Source organism: Triticum urartu, chromosome 7A (assembly GCF_056163025.1).
Source record: "Triticum urartu cultivar PI428250 chromosome 7A, HENAU_Tu73, whole genome shotgun sequence".
Taxonomy (NCBI): Eukaryota; Viridiplantae; Streptophyta; class Magnoliopsida; order Poales; family Poaceae; genus Triticum; species Triticum urartu.
In genome coordinates this window covers 51,725,838-51,741,920 of record NC_141879.1, presented here as the reverse complement: position 1 = coordinate 51,741,920, position 16,083 = coordinate 51,725,838, and the positions used below count along the sequence as shown (strand labels likewise).

The following is a 16,083-nucleotide window of genomic DNA, read 5'->3' as shown; positions in this document are numbered from 1 at the left end:
GGGCTGAAGGTGTTGTTTCATTGGCAGAGCCTCCGATTGTGTCAGAATGTTCGGTGTCGGGCAGTGCGGTTGGGTCCGGGCTGTTATTGTTCGGCTCCCCTTCCCATACTACGGATGGCTTGAACAGCCTTTCCAAGAAGATGTTGGGGCGGGACAACATCGCGTTTTGTGCCGATGCGTGCCAGGACATCTGCCGCCTGATTATTTTCCCAGGCTATATGGTGAAATTCAAGCCCCTCGAACCGAGCTGACATCTTTAGGACGGCGTTGCAGTAAGCTACCATTTTTGGATCCTTGGCATCGAAGTCTCCATTTATTTGGGATATTGCGAGGTTCGAGTCCCCGCGCACCTCTAGGCGTTGGATGCCCATGGATACTGCCATCCGGAGACCATGTAAAAGGGCCTCATATTCGGCTGCGTTGTTGGAGTCCGTGTACATAATCTGTAGTACGTATTGAACTGTGTCTCCTGTGGGGGACGTCAAAACGACGCCAGCCCCCAGTCCGTCCAACATCTTGGAGCCGTCGAAATGCATGATCCAATTTGAATATGTGCCGTACTCTTTAGGGAGTTCGGCCTCCGTCCATTCTGCGACGAAGTCGGCCAAGACTTGCGACTTGATGGCTTGTCGTGGCTTATAAGTTATGTCGAATGGAAGGAGCTCAATGGCCCATTTTGCAATCCGGCCTGTTGCGTCACGGTTGTTTATAATATCGTTAAGTGGTACTTCCGAGGCTACTGTTATTGAACACTCTTGAAAGTAGTGTCGTAGCTTCCGGGATGCCATGAATACCGCGTACGCAATCTTTTGATAATGCGGGTACCGTGATTTGCAGGGAGTGAGGACAGTGGACACATAATAGACCGGCTTTTGAAGGGGGAATTTGTGTCCGTTCGCTTCTCGTTCGACGACGAGCACTGCGCTTACAACCTGATGTGTTGCTGCAATGTATAATAGCATTGGTTCGCCAATGTTTGGCGCGGCCAGGACTGGGTTTGTTGCCAGTATGGCTTTTATTTCGTCGAGTCCGGCCATGGCTGCGTCCGTCCATTTGAAGTGTTCGGTGCGCCGAAGGAGGCGATAAAGGGGTAGGGCCTTTTCTCCCAAGCGGGAGATGAAGCGGCTTAGAGCCGCCACACATCCGGTTAACTTTTGTATTTGTTTGAGGTCCTTTGGGATATCCAGTTGCGACAGAGCTCAGATCTTGGCTGGATTTGCTTCAATTCCTCTACCGGATACAATGAAGCCCAAGAGCTTTCCGGCTGGAACGCCGAAAACGCATTTTTCCGGGTTGAGCTTGATGTCGTATGTTCGGAGGTTATCAAATGTGAGCCTCAAGTCGTCTACTAGAGATTCAACATGTCTTGTTTTGACGACCACGTCATCTACATATGCCTCCACTGTTTTGCCCATCTGGCTTGCCAGACATGTCTGAATCATGCGCTGATATGTTGCGCCAGCGTTTTTGAGCCCGAAGGGCATCGTGTTGAAGCAGAATGGCCCGTATGGTGTGATAAATGCCGTTGCGGCTTGGTCTGGTTCTGCCATCTTGATTTGATGGTAGCCAGAATATGCGTCGAGGAAACACAACGAATCGTGTCCTGCGGTAGCGTCGATAATTTGATCGATGCGGGGGAGGGGGAAGGGATCCTTTGGGCAAGCCTTGTTAAGGTCTTTAAAATCAACATACAGGCGCCAGGATTTGTCCTTCTTTGGTACCATCACCAGGTTTGCTAGCCAGTCCGGATGTTTTATATCTCTGATGAATCCGGCCTCCAATAGCTTTGCTAGCTCCTCTCCCATGGCCTGTCTCTTAGGTTCGGAAAAACACCGAAGATCCTGTTTGACAGGTTTGAATCCTGTTTGGATATTTAAGCTATGCTCGGCCAGCCTGCGTGGGATTCCTGACATGTCTGAAGGGTGCCAGGCGAAAATGTCCCAGTTCTCTCGTAAGAACTCTCGCAATGCGGCGTCGACATCAGGGTTTAACTGTGCCCCGATGGAAGCTGTTTTATTGGGGTCCGTTGGATGGACCTGGAATTTGACTATTTCATCCGCCGGTTTAAAGGAGGTGGACTTGGATCTTTTGTCGAGTACCACGTCGTCCCTATTCACCGTAGAGCGCAGCGCAGTCAGCTCCTCGGCCGCTACGGCTTCGGATAGTGCCTCGAGGGCCAGTGCGGCTGTCTTGTTTTCGGCGCGGAGTGCTATGTCCGGATCACTAGCGAGAGTGATGATCCCGTTAGGCCCGGGCATCTTGAGCTTCATGTACCCGTAATGGGGTATTGCTTGGCAGATTGTAAATGCTTCCCCCCCTAGCAGAGCGTGATAACCGCTGCTGAACGGAGCCACCTGGAACGTGACCTCTTCGGACCTGTAATTATCCGGCGTGCCGAACACCACATCTAGTGTGATTTTTCCTGTACAGCGCGCTTCCCGACTGGGGATTATTCCTCTAAAGGTTGTGCTGCTTCGCTCAATACGGTTCCAGTCTATTTCCATTTTTTGAAGAGTCTCCTCGTAAATGAGGTTCAATCCGCTGCCGCCGTCCATGAGTACCTTGGTAAGACGAAAGCCGTCCACTATTGGACTGAGGATCAATGCGGCTGGTGCTCGGGCTGTTCGGAATTTAGGTTCATCACTGGCATTAAAGGTAATGGCCGTGTCACTCCATGGGTTTATTGTTTCTACTTGGTTGACTTTGGCAAGGCTACGGAGTATCCTTTTTCGCATATTATTTGATGCGAAAGTCTCGAAGACTGTTAATACCGTATTGGTGTCTCTGGGGTGGCTTTCTGTGGCCTCCGGAATTAGGAGATTTTCGCCAATTTTGGCCACCTACCGGAGTATCCAACATGCTCTGAGGCTGTGAGTTGGTGTGGCATCCTCTGTACTGTGAATTTTACAGGGTCCATTAAGCCACCCTTCCAGTACGGTTCCATGCCCTGTAGAGGGTTTTTGCTTTTTAGTGCTTGACCCGGGTGACTGGTGATGATGCACCCTTTTATTTCGGACAGGGTTTGTATTCAGGGCCGGATTGTCCCAAAATTTTATTTCGGTTTTCCAGGCGCTTTCCATCGCACAGTACTTTCGTATAATGGACGCCAAGTCAGCAAAGCGTGTAATAACACGGCGACTTATGGCGTTGAGTATTCCCTTGTCCGTGCAATTATTGCAGAAGATTGAGATTGCGTCTTCCTCGCGGCAGTCCCTTAGCCTGTTCTTAACCAGGAGGAATCTGGCCCAGTAATGATGTACTGTTTCATCGGGTTCTTGCCTGATTTTGGATAGATCGCTTATGTTGGGGTGGGTGGGTGGAATTAAATCCGAAGCCTCACCCCATCTAAGGCTCAGAGGCCGAGGAATTTCTGAACTTGAAAATTTGGATTCCTGGATGTTGTCTAATCAATCCAACCCGTCGCCTGACTGTAAGTTCAGGTCTTGAGTGATAACCTCCCCTCCGCGGGTATCCGGCTTGGAGGGATCGAGAATACGGACGTAGCGAGTCCTTAAGATAGATGAAGGGTCACCGCACTGTCCCTCTACCACGGCAACGTGATAGATGACTTGGGGAGAGTTAATCTCTCTCAGATCGGTTTTAGGCCCCATCTGGTCGTAATCCATAGCGACTCCCAGGGCGGCGAAGCGATCCAAGAGCTCGTTTATGGAGGAAAGCTCCATTGGATCTAACTGCTCGGCGAGTTCCGAGCTGACATGAAGATTGTTTTCGATGGCTCGAGAGGTCATCGTCGGCGCAGAAGCCGAACAGGTGGTCATGAGAAAGCCACCTAACCGGAGGGTTTGGCCGACAGCCAAAGCTCCCTTAGCAACGGTGTCGTCTTTAAAGACGAGGCGAGGCATCCTTCCTGATGGCGACGACACAGAGGAACTCTCAATGAAAGCACCAATGTCGGTGGCAAAACCGGCGGATCTCGGGTAGGGGTTCCCGAACTGTGCGTCTAGGCCGGATGGTAACAGGAGACAAGGGACACGAAGTTTTACCCAGGTTCGGGCCCTCTCGATGGAGGTAAAACCCTACGTCCTGCTTGATTAATATTGATGATATGAGTAGTACAAGAGTAGATCTACCACGAGATCGAGGAGGCTAAACCCTAGAAGCTAGCCTATGGCATGATTGTTGATGTGTATGTTGTCCTACGGACTAAAACCCTCCGGTTTATATAGACACCGGATAGGGTTAGGGTTACATAAAGTCGGTTACAATGGTAGGAGATCTTCATATCCGTATCGCCAAGCTTGACTTCCACGCCAAGGAAAGTCCCTTCCGGACACGGGACAGAGTCTTCAATCTTGTATCTTCATAGTCCAGGAGTCCGGCTGAAGGTATAGTCCGGCTATCCGAACACCCCCTAATCCAGGACTCCCTCACCCGTGATAAGGGGAACACGATTTCTGCTTCGACAAGATGTGCCAATAAAACCGCCTCGCAACACGTGCAGTGGCAGGCAGGGAAAAATGGTTCGTAATGACCGGGTCACGGCAGGACGTCACGTTATAAAAAGTTGTCAGCAAATCATATTTGTGGAATAATATACTCTCTACGGTGGTATGTGGAATTTATTTTGCAGAGCCGGACACGATCCTTGTGTTGAAAATCTTCTATGGAGTATTCAGAGAAGGAACCCGCCTTGCAATGCCGAAGACAAACTGCGCGCCGGACTCATCGTCATTGAAGCCTGGTTCAGGAGCTACTGAGGGAGTCCTGGATTAGGGGGTCCTCGGACAGCCGGACTATATACTTTGGCCAGACTGTTGGACTATGAAGATACAAGATTGAAGACTTCGTCCCGTGTCCGGGTGGGACTCTCCCTTGCGTGGAAGGCAAGCTTGGCAATTCGGATATGTAGATCTCCTCCCTTGTAACCGACTCTGTGTAACCCTAACCCCCTCCGGTGTCTATATAAACCGGAGGGTTTAGTCCGTAGGACAACAACAATCATAATCATAGGCTAGCTTCTAGGGTTTAGCCTCTACGATCTCGTGGTAGATCAACTCTTGTAATACTCATATCATCAAGATCAATTAAGAAGGAAGTAGGGTATTACCTCCATCGTGAGGGCCCGAACCTAGGTAAAAATTGTGTCCCCTGCCTCCTGTTACCATCAGCCTTAGACGCACAGTTCGGGACCACCTATCCGAGATCCGCCGTTTTTGACACCGAGACCTGGCGAGTGAATTACTTGTTGTACTCATTGAGATACGTCTTTGCATATGTTTAGTTGCATATTTCTTCCGTGTTCAGTTCCATGAGCCCTTCTGGATTGTGCCGTCATTGAAAGGCCCCCTGAAACTCTTGCCAGGAATTATATAAGAACTAGTCGTCAACCTGTGCACTTGCACGGGCTAGTTTTTGTTTATTTTAATAATATAATAATTAAATAGTGTGTTAAATCAAAAAGATCATTTGCGAGATTAACCATTCTAATCCACATTAGTCTTTCTGGGGATTAATATGATAGTTGGGTGAACAAAAAAATGTTATGTTGTCAGTGAAATGTGATCTATAACAAAATTTAGTTACACGCTGATGAAGAAGTTTAGTCACACGATGGTGAAGTTCACGTTAAGCAGACATTTACTTCTGAATGTTCATTAGAATAAATAAATAACTATTACTTATAGTTGTTAATAGTAAAAGGTAGATGATAGCTTTTTCCCAAACTGAGATAACGCATCATATCCATTGTATATATGTAAAATATTCCAATATACTCCCTCCGTAAAGAAAGATACAAATGTTTAGATCACTACCTTAGTAATCTAGATGCTCTTATATTTCTTTACGGAGGGAGTAATTAAGTATACCATTCAAAATATTTTATGCTTTTTGGTCCCATCTGATGGAGCGGTTTGATCTTAGTTACCATACATGTTTAGGAAATAGAAATCTTCTATCGTCTCGTTACTAATGAGGGCAGCATAGCAAATAGCTAGTTCGTTTTTTGTTTTACTCAGATTTTAATACCCGGATTGATGAAGCCCCTACATATCTCATGCAGTTGCTTATAAACAATGTAAAGATCTTTCATAAAGAACTAAAAGCCCTCAGGTTTGTTGGTAAAAACAAATGTGCCTAATCATTAATATTGAGGAAGGAGGCTAAGCATATATTACAGTTGTATATTTTTGTCATAGAATAAATTATGGAAACATTCTTTTTTTTAGTGCATATACAATTAATGGTATGGTAAGCTTCGTCTATGAGCAAGAAATAGTTGTCCTAAGATACTACATGTTAACTTTACCCTGAATGCAAATCGATCTTTGTTGTTTATATGTCGTAATGCAAGAAATAACATTTTTAAATAGACCATCATAACTAAGTCTTACCAGATAAATGGCTAGATTTGTTTTCGTTTTTATCAGCTGAATGTAATAATTTCAAGAGAATTTGTAAATACTGATGTCACCCAAACTCAAACTTTATACCTAGAAAAATTCATATCACAGACTTTTGCCTTTTTCCCCTCTGACATAGGTAAATGAAGAACTCACAAAAATATAAATTACATGCTTGTTCGGCCCTTAGTGTTTTGTTTGCAGCGATGTTTGCCGCGGCGGCATGCGAACACCCAAATAATGAAGATGAATAACAAAGACAACCACCACTTGGATGGTGGTCTGCATAGCTCAGGGTTCTTTACCATTATCTAGCAGGCAATATATATGTACAAAGGAACTGGAAACAATCTGAACAATTTGCTGAGTTTCAGAAAATACATCAATCGGTGCTAGGAAGAGCTACACTATTAAAAAATTGCGTAGTACTATTTATTCGTGCATGCAAACCTATGTCAGTATATGCTAGACGCACCATTAAAGGAGAGATAATTATAACATGCAAGTAATTTATCACTAATAACACTTGAGACCGCCCCTCATTTTCTTTGTTATATATGCTTTGTGTGACCGACACCTGAAATTTGCAACCCTAAATATTATTCCCTACGTTTTAAGGCTGACCTCAAAGCTATTGCCATAGTACCACATCTAGAAATGATAGCCATGTTAAAAACAAACAATCAGGAGATGTATTTTTTTTCATAAGAATTTAGATACACACTTATCAAGTAGTACATAACTGCAATCTGCCATAATGAAGGATGTTAAGACAACTACAGTATCGGCTAGCACGAATGGTGTCTGATTGAGAACATTACCTTCAATTTGGAAAGCTAAAAGTACGTTTCTATATGAAGTTATGAACACATGACTTAGGAGCATTGGCATATCGTAACTTATTATGTGCAGGTAGAAGCAGCACAATTGTAACTGTGACCATATACTGACACACTGATAATGAAATCTTTACTGGTTGATTGAACAATAAACCTGATATTCTGAGGAAAATCCCTCCATTACAGTTGACATCTTCATCGAGTGAACAATTTGTCAAACATAGTAGGAAAATCATCTCACAGTAGGAAATAAGAAATTGTAGGAAAATTACCTAATGATTTGTACTGGGAATACATCAAGTGAATATTGTGTGGAGGAATACCATTTGTATAGGACGATCTCATCCTTGCCAAGTCAGTGATAGTGTGGTTCAAGATCTACTGCTTGTGCAGCACGCATACTGGCAAGTGGCCACACAAATCTTTTTCCCATGGATTTGATATCTCTGCCATTATACACAGTCCTCAGTCGACATCAACCCTTTTCTCTTCACTATAATCCTTTCTCTTCCTTGCGTTGGGCCTGATTTTGCTTGTGCCGAGTAAGGAGACAACATTCCTGTGAGGGGCGATTGATTAGTATTCTAAACAAGTCAGAACTTGGAGAGGACAAAGTGTCGGCCGCCACCCAATCTACTTTCAATTGTTATCGCCCATCAGCACTCTTCCGTTGTATAGTTGCACGTACAGGACGGAATATAGATTGGAATATTGGTAGGAGAATATGCAGGATGAATTGGAACGTACCATATTTTCTGGATTAGTCTTGCTTCGTTTCCTGTGTTGATGCAACAATGAAGCTGAGCAAGAATGAAGGGCGATCCAGATAGATGCAGGTTCAGGAAGAGCTGTCGTCATGGGTGATGGTGGATCTAACATGGTAGGGCGAAGGAAAGGAGGCTATTGGACGGGGGATATTTTCTGTTCAGCAGCCGGGGACAGTTATTGGCTAGCTAGGGTTGATTGATCGTAGATTGATCCAGATAGAGGTGGGTTCAGACTTCAGAAGCCTGGGTCAGTTGATTGGCTACCTACGGGTGAGTTCTTTCCTGCGTGAAAACCTGGGACAGTTGATTGGTTAAGCTAGATTGGCAAGAAAGAAATCTTTTTTTTATTGAGATGGCAAGAAACAAAACTTGATAGACATGACGCATATGGAGTCTAATCAGATTGCTACAGGTTTTTTTTCGATTAATTTTAGATTATAACTGGCCGTTATAATTCGGACCCACTTGGTGGTTGGGAATTTCTCCTTTTTCACGCCAGGATTTTTGAAGAGATACGTGAATTTTTTTTTTTGAGATGGAGATACTTGCATGAAAGGTGGAGACAGTTGGGTCGTGGGTGAGATACGTGGGATTTTTTTACTCTCGCCGTTGGAGAGAGACAGGTGAGACTGGATTATGTGCTTGTTTTTTAGGTATTTTTTATTTTTTGCCCAGAATTGTAAAGATGAATCTACATCGTTATAATTTGGTCCAACCAGATTAATGGCTCTTAATTACTAATTAATGTGGTAATTTCTGGGAAGTCCTTAATTAGTATAGGTATAGATAGATAGATAGATAGATAGATAGATAGAATTTGAAGAGATACGTGATTTTTTTTTTGAGATGGAGATACTTGCATGAAAGGAGAAGACAGTTGAGTCGTGGGTGAGATATGTGGGATTTTTTTACTCTTGCCGTTAGAGAGAGATACGTGAGACTGGATTATGTGCTTGTTTTTGAGGTATTTTTTATTTTTTGCCCAGAATTGTAAAGATGAATCTACACCGTTATAATTTGGTTCCATCAGATTAATGATTTTTAATTACTAATTAATGTGGTAATTTTCGGGGATTTTTAATTAGTATAGGTATAAACAGATAGATAGATAGATACATACATAGGACGTGACTAATGTCCGATCGTTTCGATTCGAAAAAAATATCATATAAGACATGAAACTCTTTATTTTTTTAAAAAAGAAGGAAGACCTCCGGCCTCTGCATCTGGGCGATGCATATAGCCACTTTATTAATTATTTACAAAAACCATACAAAGAAATACAACAGTAAGTTTGAAGCCACCGTCTAGGTAACATCTGTGCTACTCCTATCCAGTTGATAAAGGGATGTTGATAGTCCGGGCCTAATACCACAGACCTCCCAGTCAAGCCTAACATCTAAGGCCTGACGCCCCAACCAAGCCACTTGCCGGGTATGGGGCACACACCGATCCGACGCGCTCTCACAGGCCGCCGCCGCCAACTGCCACCACTCCATCTTTAGAGTTGTACTGACGCATCATTCTTGCTTGTTCTAGCTGCCGTCGACACCATCACGGCGCCTAACGTCAGCACCTCCCTGTGCAAACTTCTTAGCACGTCGCGGTCGTCGTCGGTACATCTCAGCACCATGCCGCCGAGCACCACCAGCCGACACAACTTGAAGTCTCTGGAATATTTGTCGTGCATAGCACCTGCCGACCAGGCATGACAAAGCGTAGCACCTGTCAGCCAGGCATGACTTGACATCTCCACCGAAGCTCCGTGCAAGACGAAGCCGCTCCACCTCCTACCTCTGACTTCCAGCACTGCTCCACAAACGATGCTCCCATGAGAGAAATGACACTGCAGTGCCACCATCGTCCGATCTGGAAAATCATATCATAGGGTTTCCCCCGGAGCAGCACGAGTGGGTCGACAGTAGTTACAGAACGATGCCTTCATCAAGGTAACGGCGCAGAACGCCGCCATCGTCCGCCATCGGCTCGGTTTTCACCAGCAACTATGTCTCCCCGACTCGCAGCCGGGACTAGATTACAGATCTCGAGATCCGATCATCCAGTCTCAGGTCGACCGTCTCCGGCGTAGGAGATGACCACCACCGCCATAATCCTCGTGATGCGATGCAGACCCGGAGTGCTTCAGCGAGCCGTCGCCGAATCCGACGAGATGCAGCAGTTTGAGGACGTAACCGCAGCCGCCCGCCTAGACCCGAAGGTCCTAGGTCGAGCCCGGGACGCGCCCTGGCCGCCGCTGCCGCCATCTCGTACTACTCCCGTCAGGTGCAGCCAAACCCCCCGCCGTGCCCCGGCCGCCGCTGCTCGCCATCCTCGTCGGAAGGGAGATCCAAATCAGGCCGCCGCCGCCTTGGATCTCGGGATGCCAGAGGAGGTCCGCCTCCTCCGCGCCACGGGGCCTTGGCCTAGCGACATTGCGGATGGCGGCAGAGGGAGGGGGATGCACGGGTTGGGAGGAGGGTTGGGGAGGAGGAGTAGGGATATTCGGCCTAGGCTTCACATGACCCGTGTACGGAAGTGGATCGCCGACCATCATGGCCGGCCGGCCGACCCATGCGCGCCTGTCTGAAAATTATGCAACACCGGGCCGCGTCACGCCGAACTCCCGAGCAGCCGACGCTACGCCACCCATCCATCCCGGACAGGGCACATGTTCCCTAGCTGAGTTCCAAGTGTCGCCTCACCCAGCCAGTTGATATCCTTCCACTATAAACAAATCCCAAACACGACTCATCACCGACGCAGCAGCTCATTTCTTTTGTTGGAACGATCGCGACCCATTCCTCGCACCGCCGCGCTTGCAGGACGGTGTCGTGCCGGGTCGCATTCGCATCACGCCACCTCTCCCACTCCGTAAACAATGGTTCCGGTCAAACTCTCTCATGTCGTTCTTTGCTTCCTGCCGTGCGCCGGTCAAGGTCGGCGTCCCCCGCCTGCGTCCGTGGACTTTCCATCCTGCCGCGTCACGGCTCCTTCATCGACCCCGCTTTTGCCTGCCTCCCCCCACCTATCCCCCGTACGTGTATATATCACCAGTCGGGGGGTGTCGGAAACGGCATCCAAAGGCAGAGTTCAGAGACAGAGTCAAGACAGAGGAACAGAGCAACACCCGAAACTTTGTTAGAGGCAGGCAGCTCGGTTAATCGACCATGGACAAGATCCTGGCTTTCTCCATCCTCAGCTCGTCGCCGGCAGAGATTGCTGGGGCCGGGTACGCCACGCGACTGTCCTGGCGGAGCGGCGGAGGGAAGCAGGCGATGGAGAAGAAGCAGCAGGAGGACAAGGTCGAGCGGAGCCCACGGCCGGAGAGGAAGCCGGAGGCCAGCCCGGCACGGTTTGCGCCGGAGTTCGACGGCCTCAACTGCTTCGAGTACATAGTATCCCCTTGAGTGGGTCGCCGGCTGTCTCCCGGGAGATTTTTTCTTCTTTCTTTTTCACTTCCCCATCTGCTGCCGTGTGAGGTTTGGTTTCTTTTTGACCAAGAGACTTACCATATACACAGCGAGAGAACGTATGAGCTGATAATTACACAGTTGCTTGATTTACTGATGCCTTGCATATGTTTCGGTTGCTCTATAAGTCTATACTGAAAGCAATTTTGATGGGGCAACTATTTTATAAACATGGCAGCCTAGCTGGCAAAACCAGTAGAAAAATATTAAGGACATTAAAATGTAAAAAATAGGAAATTTATAACTACGATTCTTGTAAGACTAAAACTATTCAGAAATTTATGCACGTACCTAGTCATCAATCAAAAAAGAAAACCACGCAAAATCTGCTCTTCGCTCCTCCTCCTCCAAGAAAGAAAGCTAGGGTTTCTGCCTCTCGCCGGCGCCGCCGCAGGTCCGCCTCGTCTCCGGTGGCCCTACGGCCATGGGCGCGCGGTGGATCCTGCCAAGGGCCGGCTGGAGGGCTCCGTTTTCAGTCGTTTTTTTCTGTCTTGTTAGGGTTTGTGTTCTGCTCAAGAAGGCGAGACAGCGGCGGCTCTCTGAAGATGGAATAAAGGTCTCCCCACCTAGCCCCCGTTCCGGCGGTGCATCTAGCATCGTTGGTGGGCGTGTGGAGGTGTGTCTCAGATAGATCTATCTTTGGTGGATTTGCTCGGATCTCGTTGTTGTTCGTCTATGTTCGTGTGTCTTCGGGTTGAATCCTTCCAACCTACGTTATTCTTCATCGGGGGCGGTTGTTGTTCTGGTGCGCTGGTCTTATGAGGCGTTAGCACGACGACTTCCCGACTGTCTACTACAACAGGTTGTGCCCGACTCCGGCAATGGAAGGGTGATGACGGCGACACGCTTTCGATCGGCTCGCTTCAGTGCTTTCGATCGACGCGCTCTTCGTCACCCTGGGTGAGGAATAGTTATTCTTCACCCCCTCTCTATTTTGAGGTCAGTGCACCGTATTTTTAGGTTTCGTAAATTTTGTTTTATTTCATACATAAAAAAACATAAGAAAATGTACACTCGTCGTAAAAAATATTTTATGTTACGTAAAATTACGAACGTAAAAACATAGTGTAAAAGATACATAAAATGTGATATTTCTAGTTTTTAAAACTATTTTTGTTTTTCTTATACCAAATTCTACGTAGTGAATCAATATGAATGTAAATATTTGTATTCCAAATATAATTTATTTATGAAGCGATCGTAAAATTACCTCGAGTGAAGAATAACTTATTCTGCACCTTGGGTGATGAATAGGATTACAGTGCATTTGTTGAATGTTTTCATTCATCGCGTTTTTTTTTTTGCACTATCAGTTTGATCTTAACCAGCCGTGTTTTATAAACTTACTTACGTCTCCTATTCTCATAAGAGAGAAGTGCATATTTCAACCCTGAACTCTTGCCTAATTTAATTTACAACACCGAACTTTAATACCGTCTAAATTACAACCCCCAAGTCTCAAAATCGGGCAGGATTCAACCCTCCCCTCTCTGTTGACCGGTTTTGACCTGGGGTGACCAGTTTTGACTAGTCAACGGGTCCAATTAGCATGCCATGTCAGATTTTTTTTTCAAAATTTCAAGAAAAAGTAAATAAAAATCTGTAAGATTAGGAAAAAAATATAAAAAAGCAAAATTCCGAAAAAATTGTTCGCGAAAAAAGCTAGGGAAAATAAAAAATGATTTTTTTTCTGGAATTTTTTTTTCTGGAATTTGAGTTTTTGGGTTTTTTCTGGATTTTTTTTTTGGAAATTTGTTTTTTTATTTTTCGTGTTTTTCAGAAATTGGATTTCTTATTTCTTTTCCTGCATTTTCTTTGATTTTACAAGTTGTTTCCTTGGAAATTTTGCATTTTTTGCTGATGTGGCATGCTGACTGGACCTGTTGACTGGTCAAAACCGGTCAACCAGGTCAAAACCGGTCAACAAAGAGAGGAGGGTTGAATACTGGCCGGTTTTGAGAGTTGGGGGTTGTAGTTTAGACGGTATTGAAGTTCAGGGTTGTAAATTAGACTAGTCCAAAAGTTTGGGGTTGAAATATGCACTTCTTTCATATAAAGACCCCTTATGAAGTGCATATTTCAACCCCGAACTTTTGCGCGCTTGCGCGTACGAGCAGTTGCATCGAACCTGGGGAGGAAACATAATTATGGCTGTATGACGCACCCCAGTGAAGCATGGTGGCAGCAGGGAAAGAATCTGATGACTTTTACTTTTCAACTGAAACCACGTCCACCGCCAGAATGTTGCTGCTAAGGACCATAAAACTCACCCTAGCGAAGACACTTGAACAAACGTACGAGCACGAGACACCGCTACGTGACAGCACTAGAACGGCAGCTGGAGGTAGCCATATTCCGTTGGCGGGTGCGCTTTTTCTGTCCCTTGTACAACATTGGAGATTAGATTTAGCCATGAAGGTACGACTAACGATCCGCGAGAGATGGCTTATCATCATTCAGTACAAGCTGAAACACTCTATACATGCAATTATTATTTAGAGGCATGTATGAGCTACTGATTTCTCTCAAAATTGCTATGGAGTGATAATTATTGTAGGCCCCCATTTTCATTAGAAAATTGAAAGAGTCAGAGACGCCTGTTAAACCTCAAGCACAGATCAGATACAAATTAAATTTTTTCCAAAATATTCAGCAGAACAGAACCAATTAGGCAACCGACTATAATTACAAAAGTAAGAAAGTACGAAGCTTAAAGAACTGACAAAACATTGTAGCAGGGGCAGGAATCTAGGAACACAAAATGGTATCGAAGATATGGATGGCAAACATGGCGTGTGACTTACTATTGGCGTGTCTTTAGAGAGAGGAGCGTCTTGAAGATTCCAACAAGAACGGCAATGATTGACAGTACGGCGATGATGCTTCGTTTGTTCTTTTTGATGAATTTGTAGACCTTGATCCTCCTCCTTCTCTTCCACTTGTAGTGGTCAATCTCCGCCATGATGCCGCTGTAGAGGCGGCCGCCGTCCAGGCGCTTCACAACGCTCTTGAAGAAGTCTAGCGTCTCCTTGTCGGTGAGCTTTGCTTGCACTACCTGCTTGTTACGCAGCTCGTGCACGTCCTCCTCCCGGTTCATGAGCATCGCCAGGAGGGCGAGGTAGGAGCACACGGCCGTCTCCTTCTTCATTATGTCGTCGTCCCTGTCGTTGGAGGCTGTGCAGACCTCCAGAGCGGCCATGTTGACGAGCCAGCATGCCCTGGTTTCGTCCAGGAAGAGGGGCGCCAGGTAGAGGTGGGAGAAGAGCTTTTCTATCCAGATGCCCATGTCCATGAAGTCTGACGTCATGCAGGGCTGGATGTTGATGGCCATCTCGGCGAGCTCGGTGGCACTTGCGGTGATCGCCATCGACGAGGATGGAGGCACTCCTTGGGTTCTCGTGTACCCGGCTTTTTCCAAGCGGAAGAGTGCAAGGAGATGTGGTGGGTTGCGATCACTAGTGTAGGGCCGAAATGGTTGAGTGCTCTCCCGATGCCCGCGGATCTTGAAGGTGCTTCCCATGGTAGAGATGAACTTGTCCACCGGCGCCGGAGATCGGCCGAGGCTGTTGAGTGCTTGCACTACGGACCATGGAATCTGGTTCTCCAGCAGCATGATGTCATTCTCGATGCATACTCGGTTGGAGACGAATAGACGCTCCAAGGACGCATCTGCAGGATCCCTTGGATCGGAATCCATCACTCGTATGTACTGTAGCAAGAAACAAGCGTCATGGAGCATCATGGTCGCGAACTCATCAGCGCTCATACCTGCCACCTCGTCACCGATGTAGAGACCGCGGGCCACACCGGCAACGGCGGAGACTGCATGGAAGATCTCCTCGAGGTCGAGCTCGCTGCCGGACGCGCGCACGAAACGATCGGCGGCCACGCGCTTCAGATTCTCCATCTCCTGGAGCTTGGTGTCGCCGTGGTGGTAAGGGCCGAGTGCCACCACCAGCGGCTTCACGTAGCGGCTGTCCAGTTCCCGTAGGCTTGCAGGGAACCTGTGGAAAGTCCACTCCATTTTGCTGTGATCAGCTCTGAACTGGCTCGGTGTCTGGCTCCACTCCTCAACCAGAAGACGAGTGGATTCACGTCCGGTCCGATCACGTGCATGCTACAATATATATCTGAGTTGGACGTGCCAGTTGCCGGGGTATACGCAAGACAAGCTTGTTAATTCATAATTTAGTGTAGTAGATTGCAGATCTCACATGTCAAGTTGCATTGTCAACATGTGCCAACTGCGCCCACCACGCTCTTTGAGCGAGAGTCGCGCGGGCTAGCCACAAATACCGAGGATCCTGCCTGTAATCCATCCTTTATTAGTTTGTTGCTTAGTTGGTAGGTGGCACGAATTTTTTTTTTTGGGGGTATATTTTGGTATGTCTAGGATGCATCTAGACATGACTTAATTATTGCACATCTAACCGACGTCATGCACAAATGTAATAAGGTTTCCAACCGGTGGCTGGTTGTAGCTTCTGGTGTCGTTTGTCGTAGCACGCCAGTGTCCGGTTGCAGCATACCGGCATGTCTGTCGTAGCACACCTGGTGGGTGGTTGCAATTTAGCTTTGGATTTGAGAGAAATTTCTAAATCTAGGGTTTACTAAAAAGTGAAAAATGCCATCAAATGATATGTCC

At 46.7% G+C, this 16,083-nt stretch overlaps 2 protein-coding genes across 2 annotated transcripts; one reads left to right on the top strand and one right to left on the bottom strand.

Moving 5' to 3' along the window:
* Positions 1–11,023: 11,023 nt before the first annotated feature.
* LOC125523206 (uncharacterized) lies at positions 11,024–11,531 on the top strand. The gene has a single exon (XM_048688256.2). The coding sequence runs from the start codon at positions 11,136–11,138 to the stop codon at positions 11,373–11,375; it is 240 nt and encodes a 79-aa protein (XP_048544213.1). The 5' UTR covers positions 11,024–11,135; the 3' UTR covers positions 11,376–11,531.
* Positions 11,532–14,061: 2,530 nt separating this feature from the next.
* Positions 14,062–15,542, bottom strand: LOC147957613 (UPF0481 protein At3g47200-like). Its single transcript, XM_087535911.1, has 2 exons — positions 15,207–15,542; positions 14,062–15,107 (listed from the first exon to the last, which is right to left on the bottom strand). The coding sequence occupies exons 1-2, from the start codon at positions 15,460–15,462 to the stop codon at positions 14,242–14,244; spliced, it is 1,122 nt and encodes a 373-aa protein (XP_087392037.1). The 5' UTR covers positions 15,463–15,542; the 3' UTR covers positions 14,062–14,241.
* Between the last annotated feature and the right edge of the window lie 541 nt (positions 15,543–16,083).

Bases quoted from the DNA above. Each gene is read 5' to 3' on its own strand.
- LOC147957613 (XM_087535911.1), bottom strand. From the start codon at position 15,462: ATGGAGTGGACTTTCCACAGGTTCCCTGCAAGCCTACGGGAACTGGAC. The intron at 15,108-15,206 runs GTATGAGCGCTG...GGGATCCTGCAG, and splicing joins CATCGGTGACGAGGTGGCAG to ATGCGTCCTTGGAGCGTCTA.
- LOC125523206 (XM_048688256.2), top strand. From the start codon at position 11,136: ATGGACAAGATCCTGGCTTTCTCCATCCTCAGCTCGTCGCCGGCAGAG.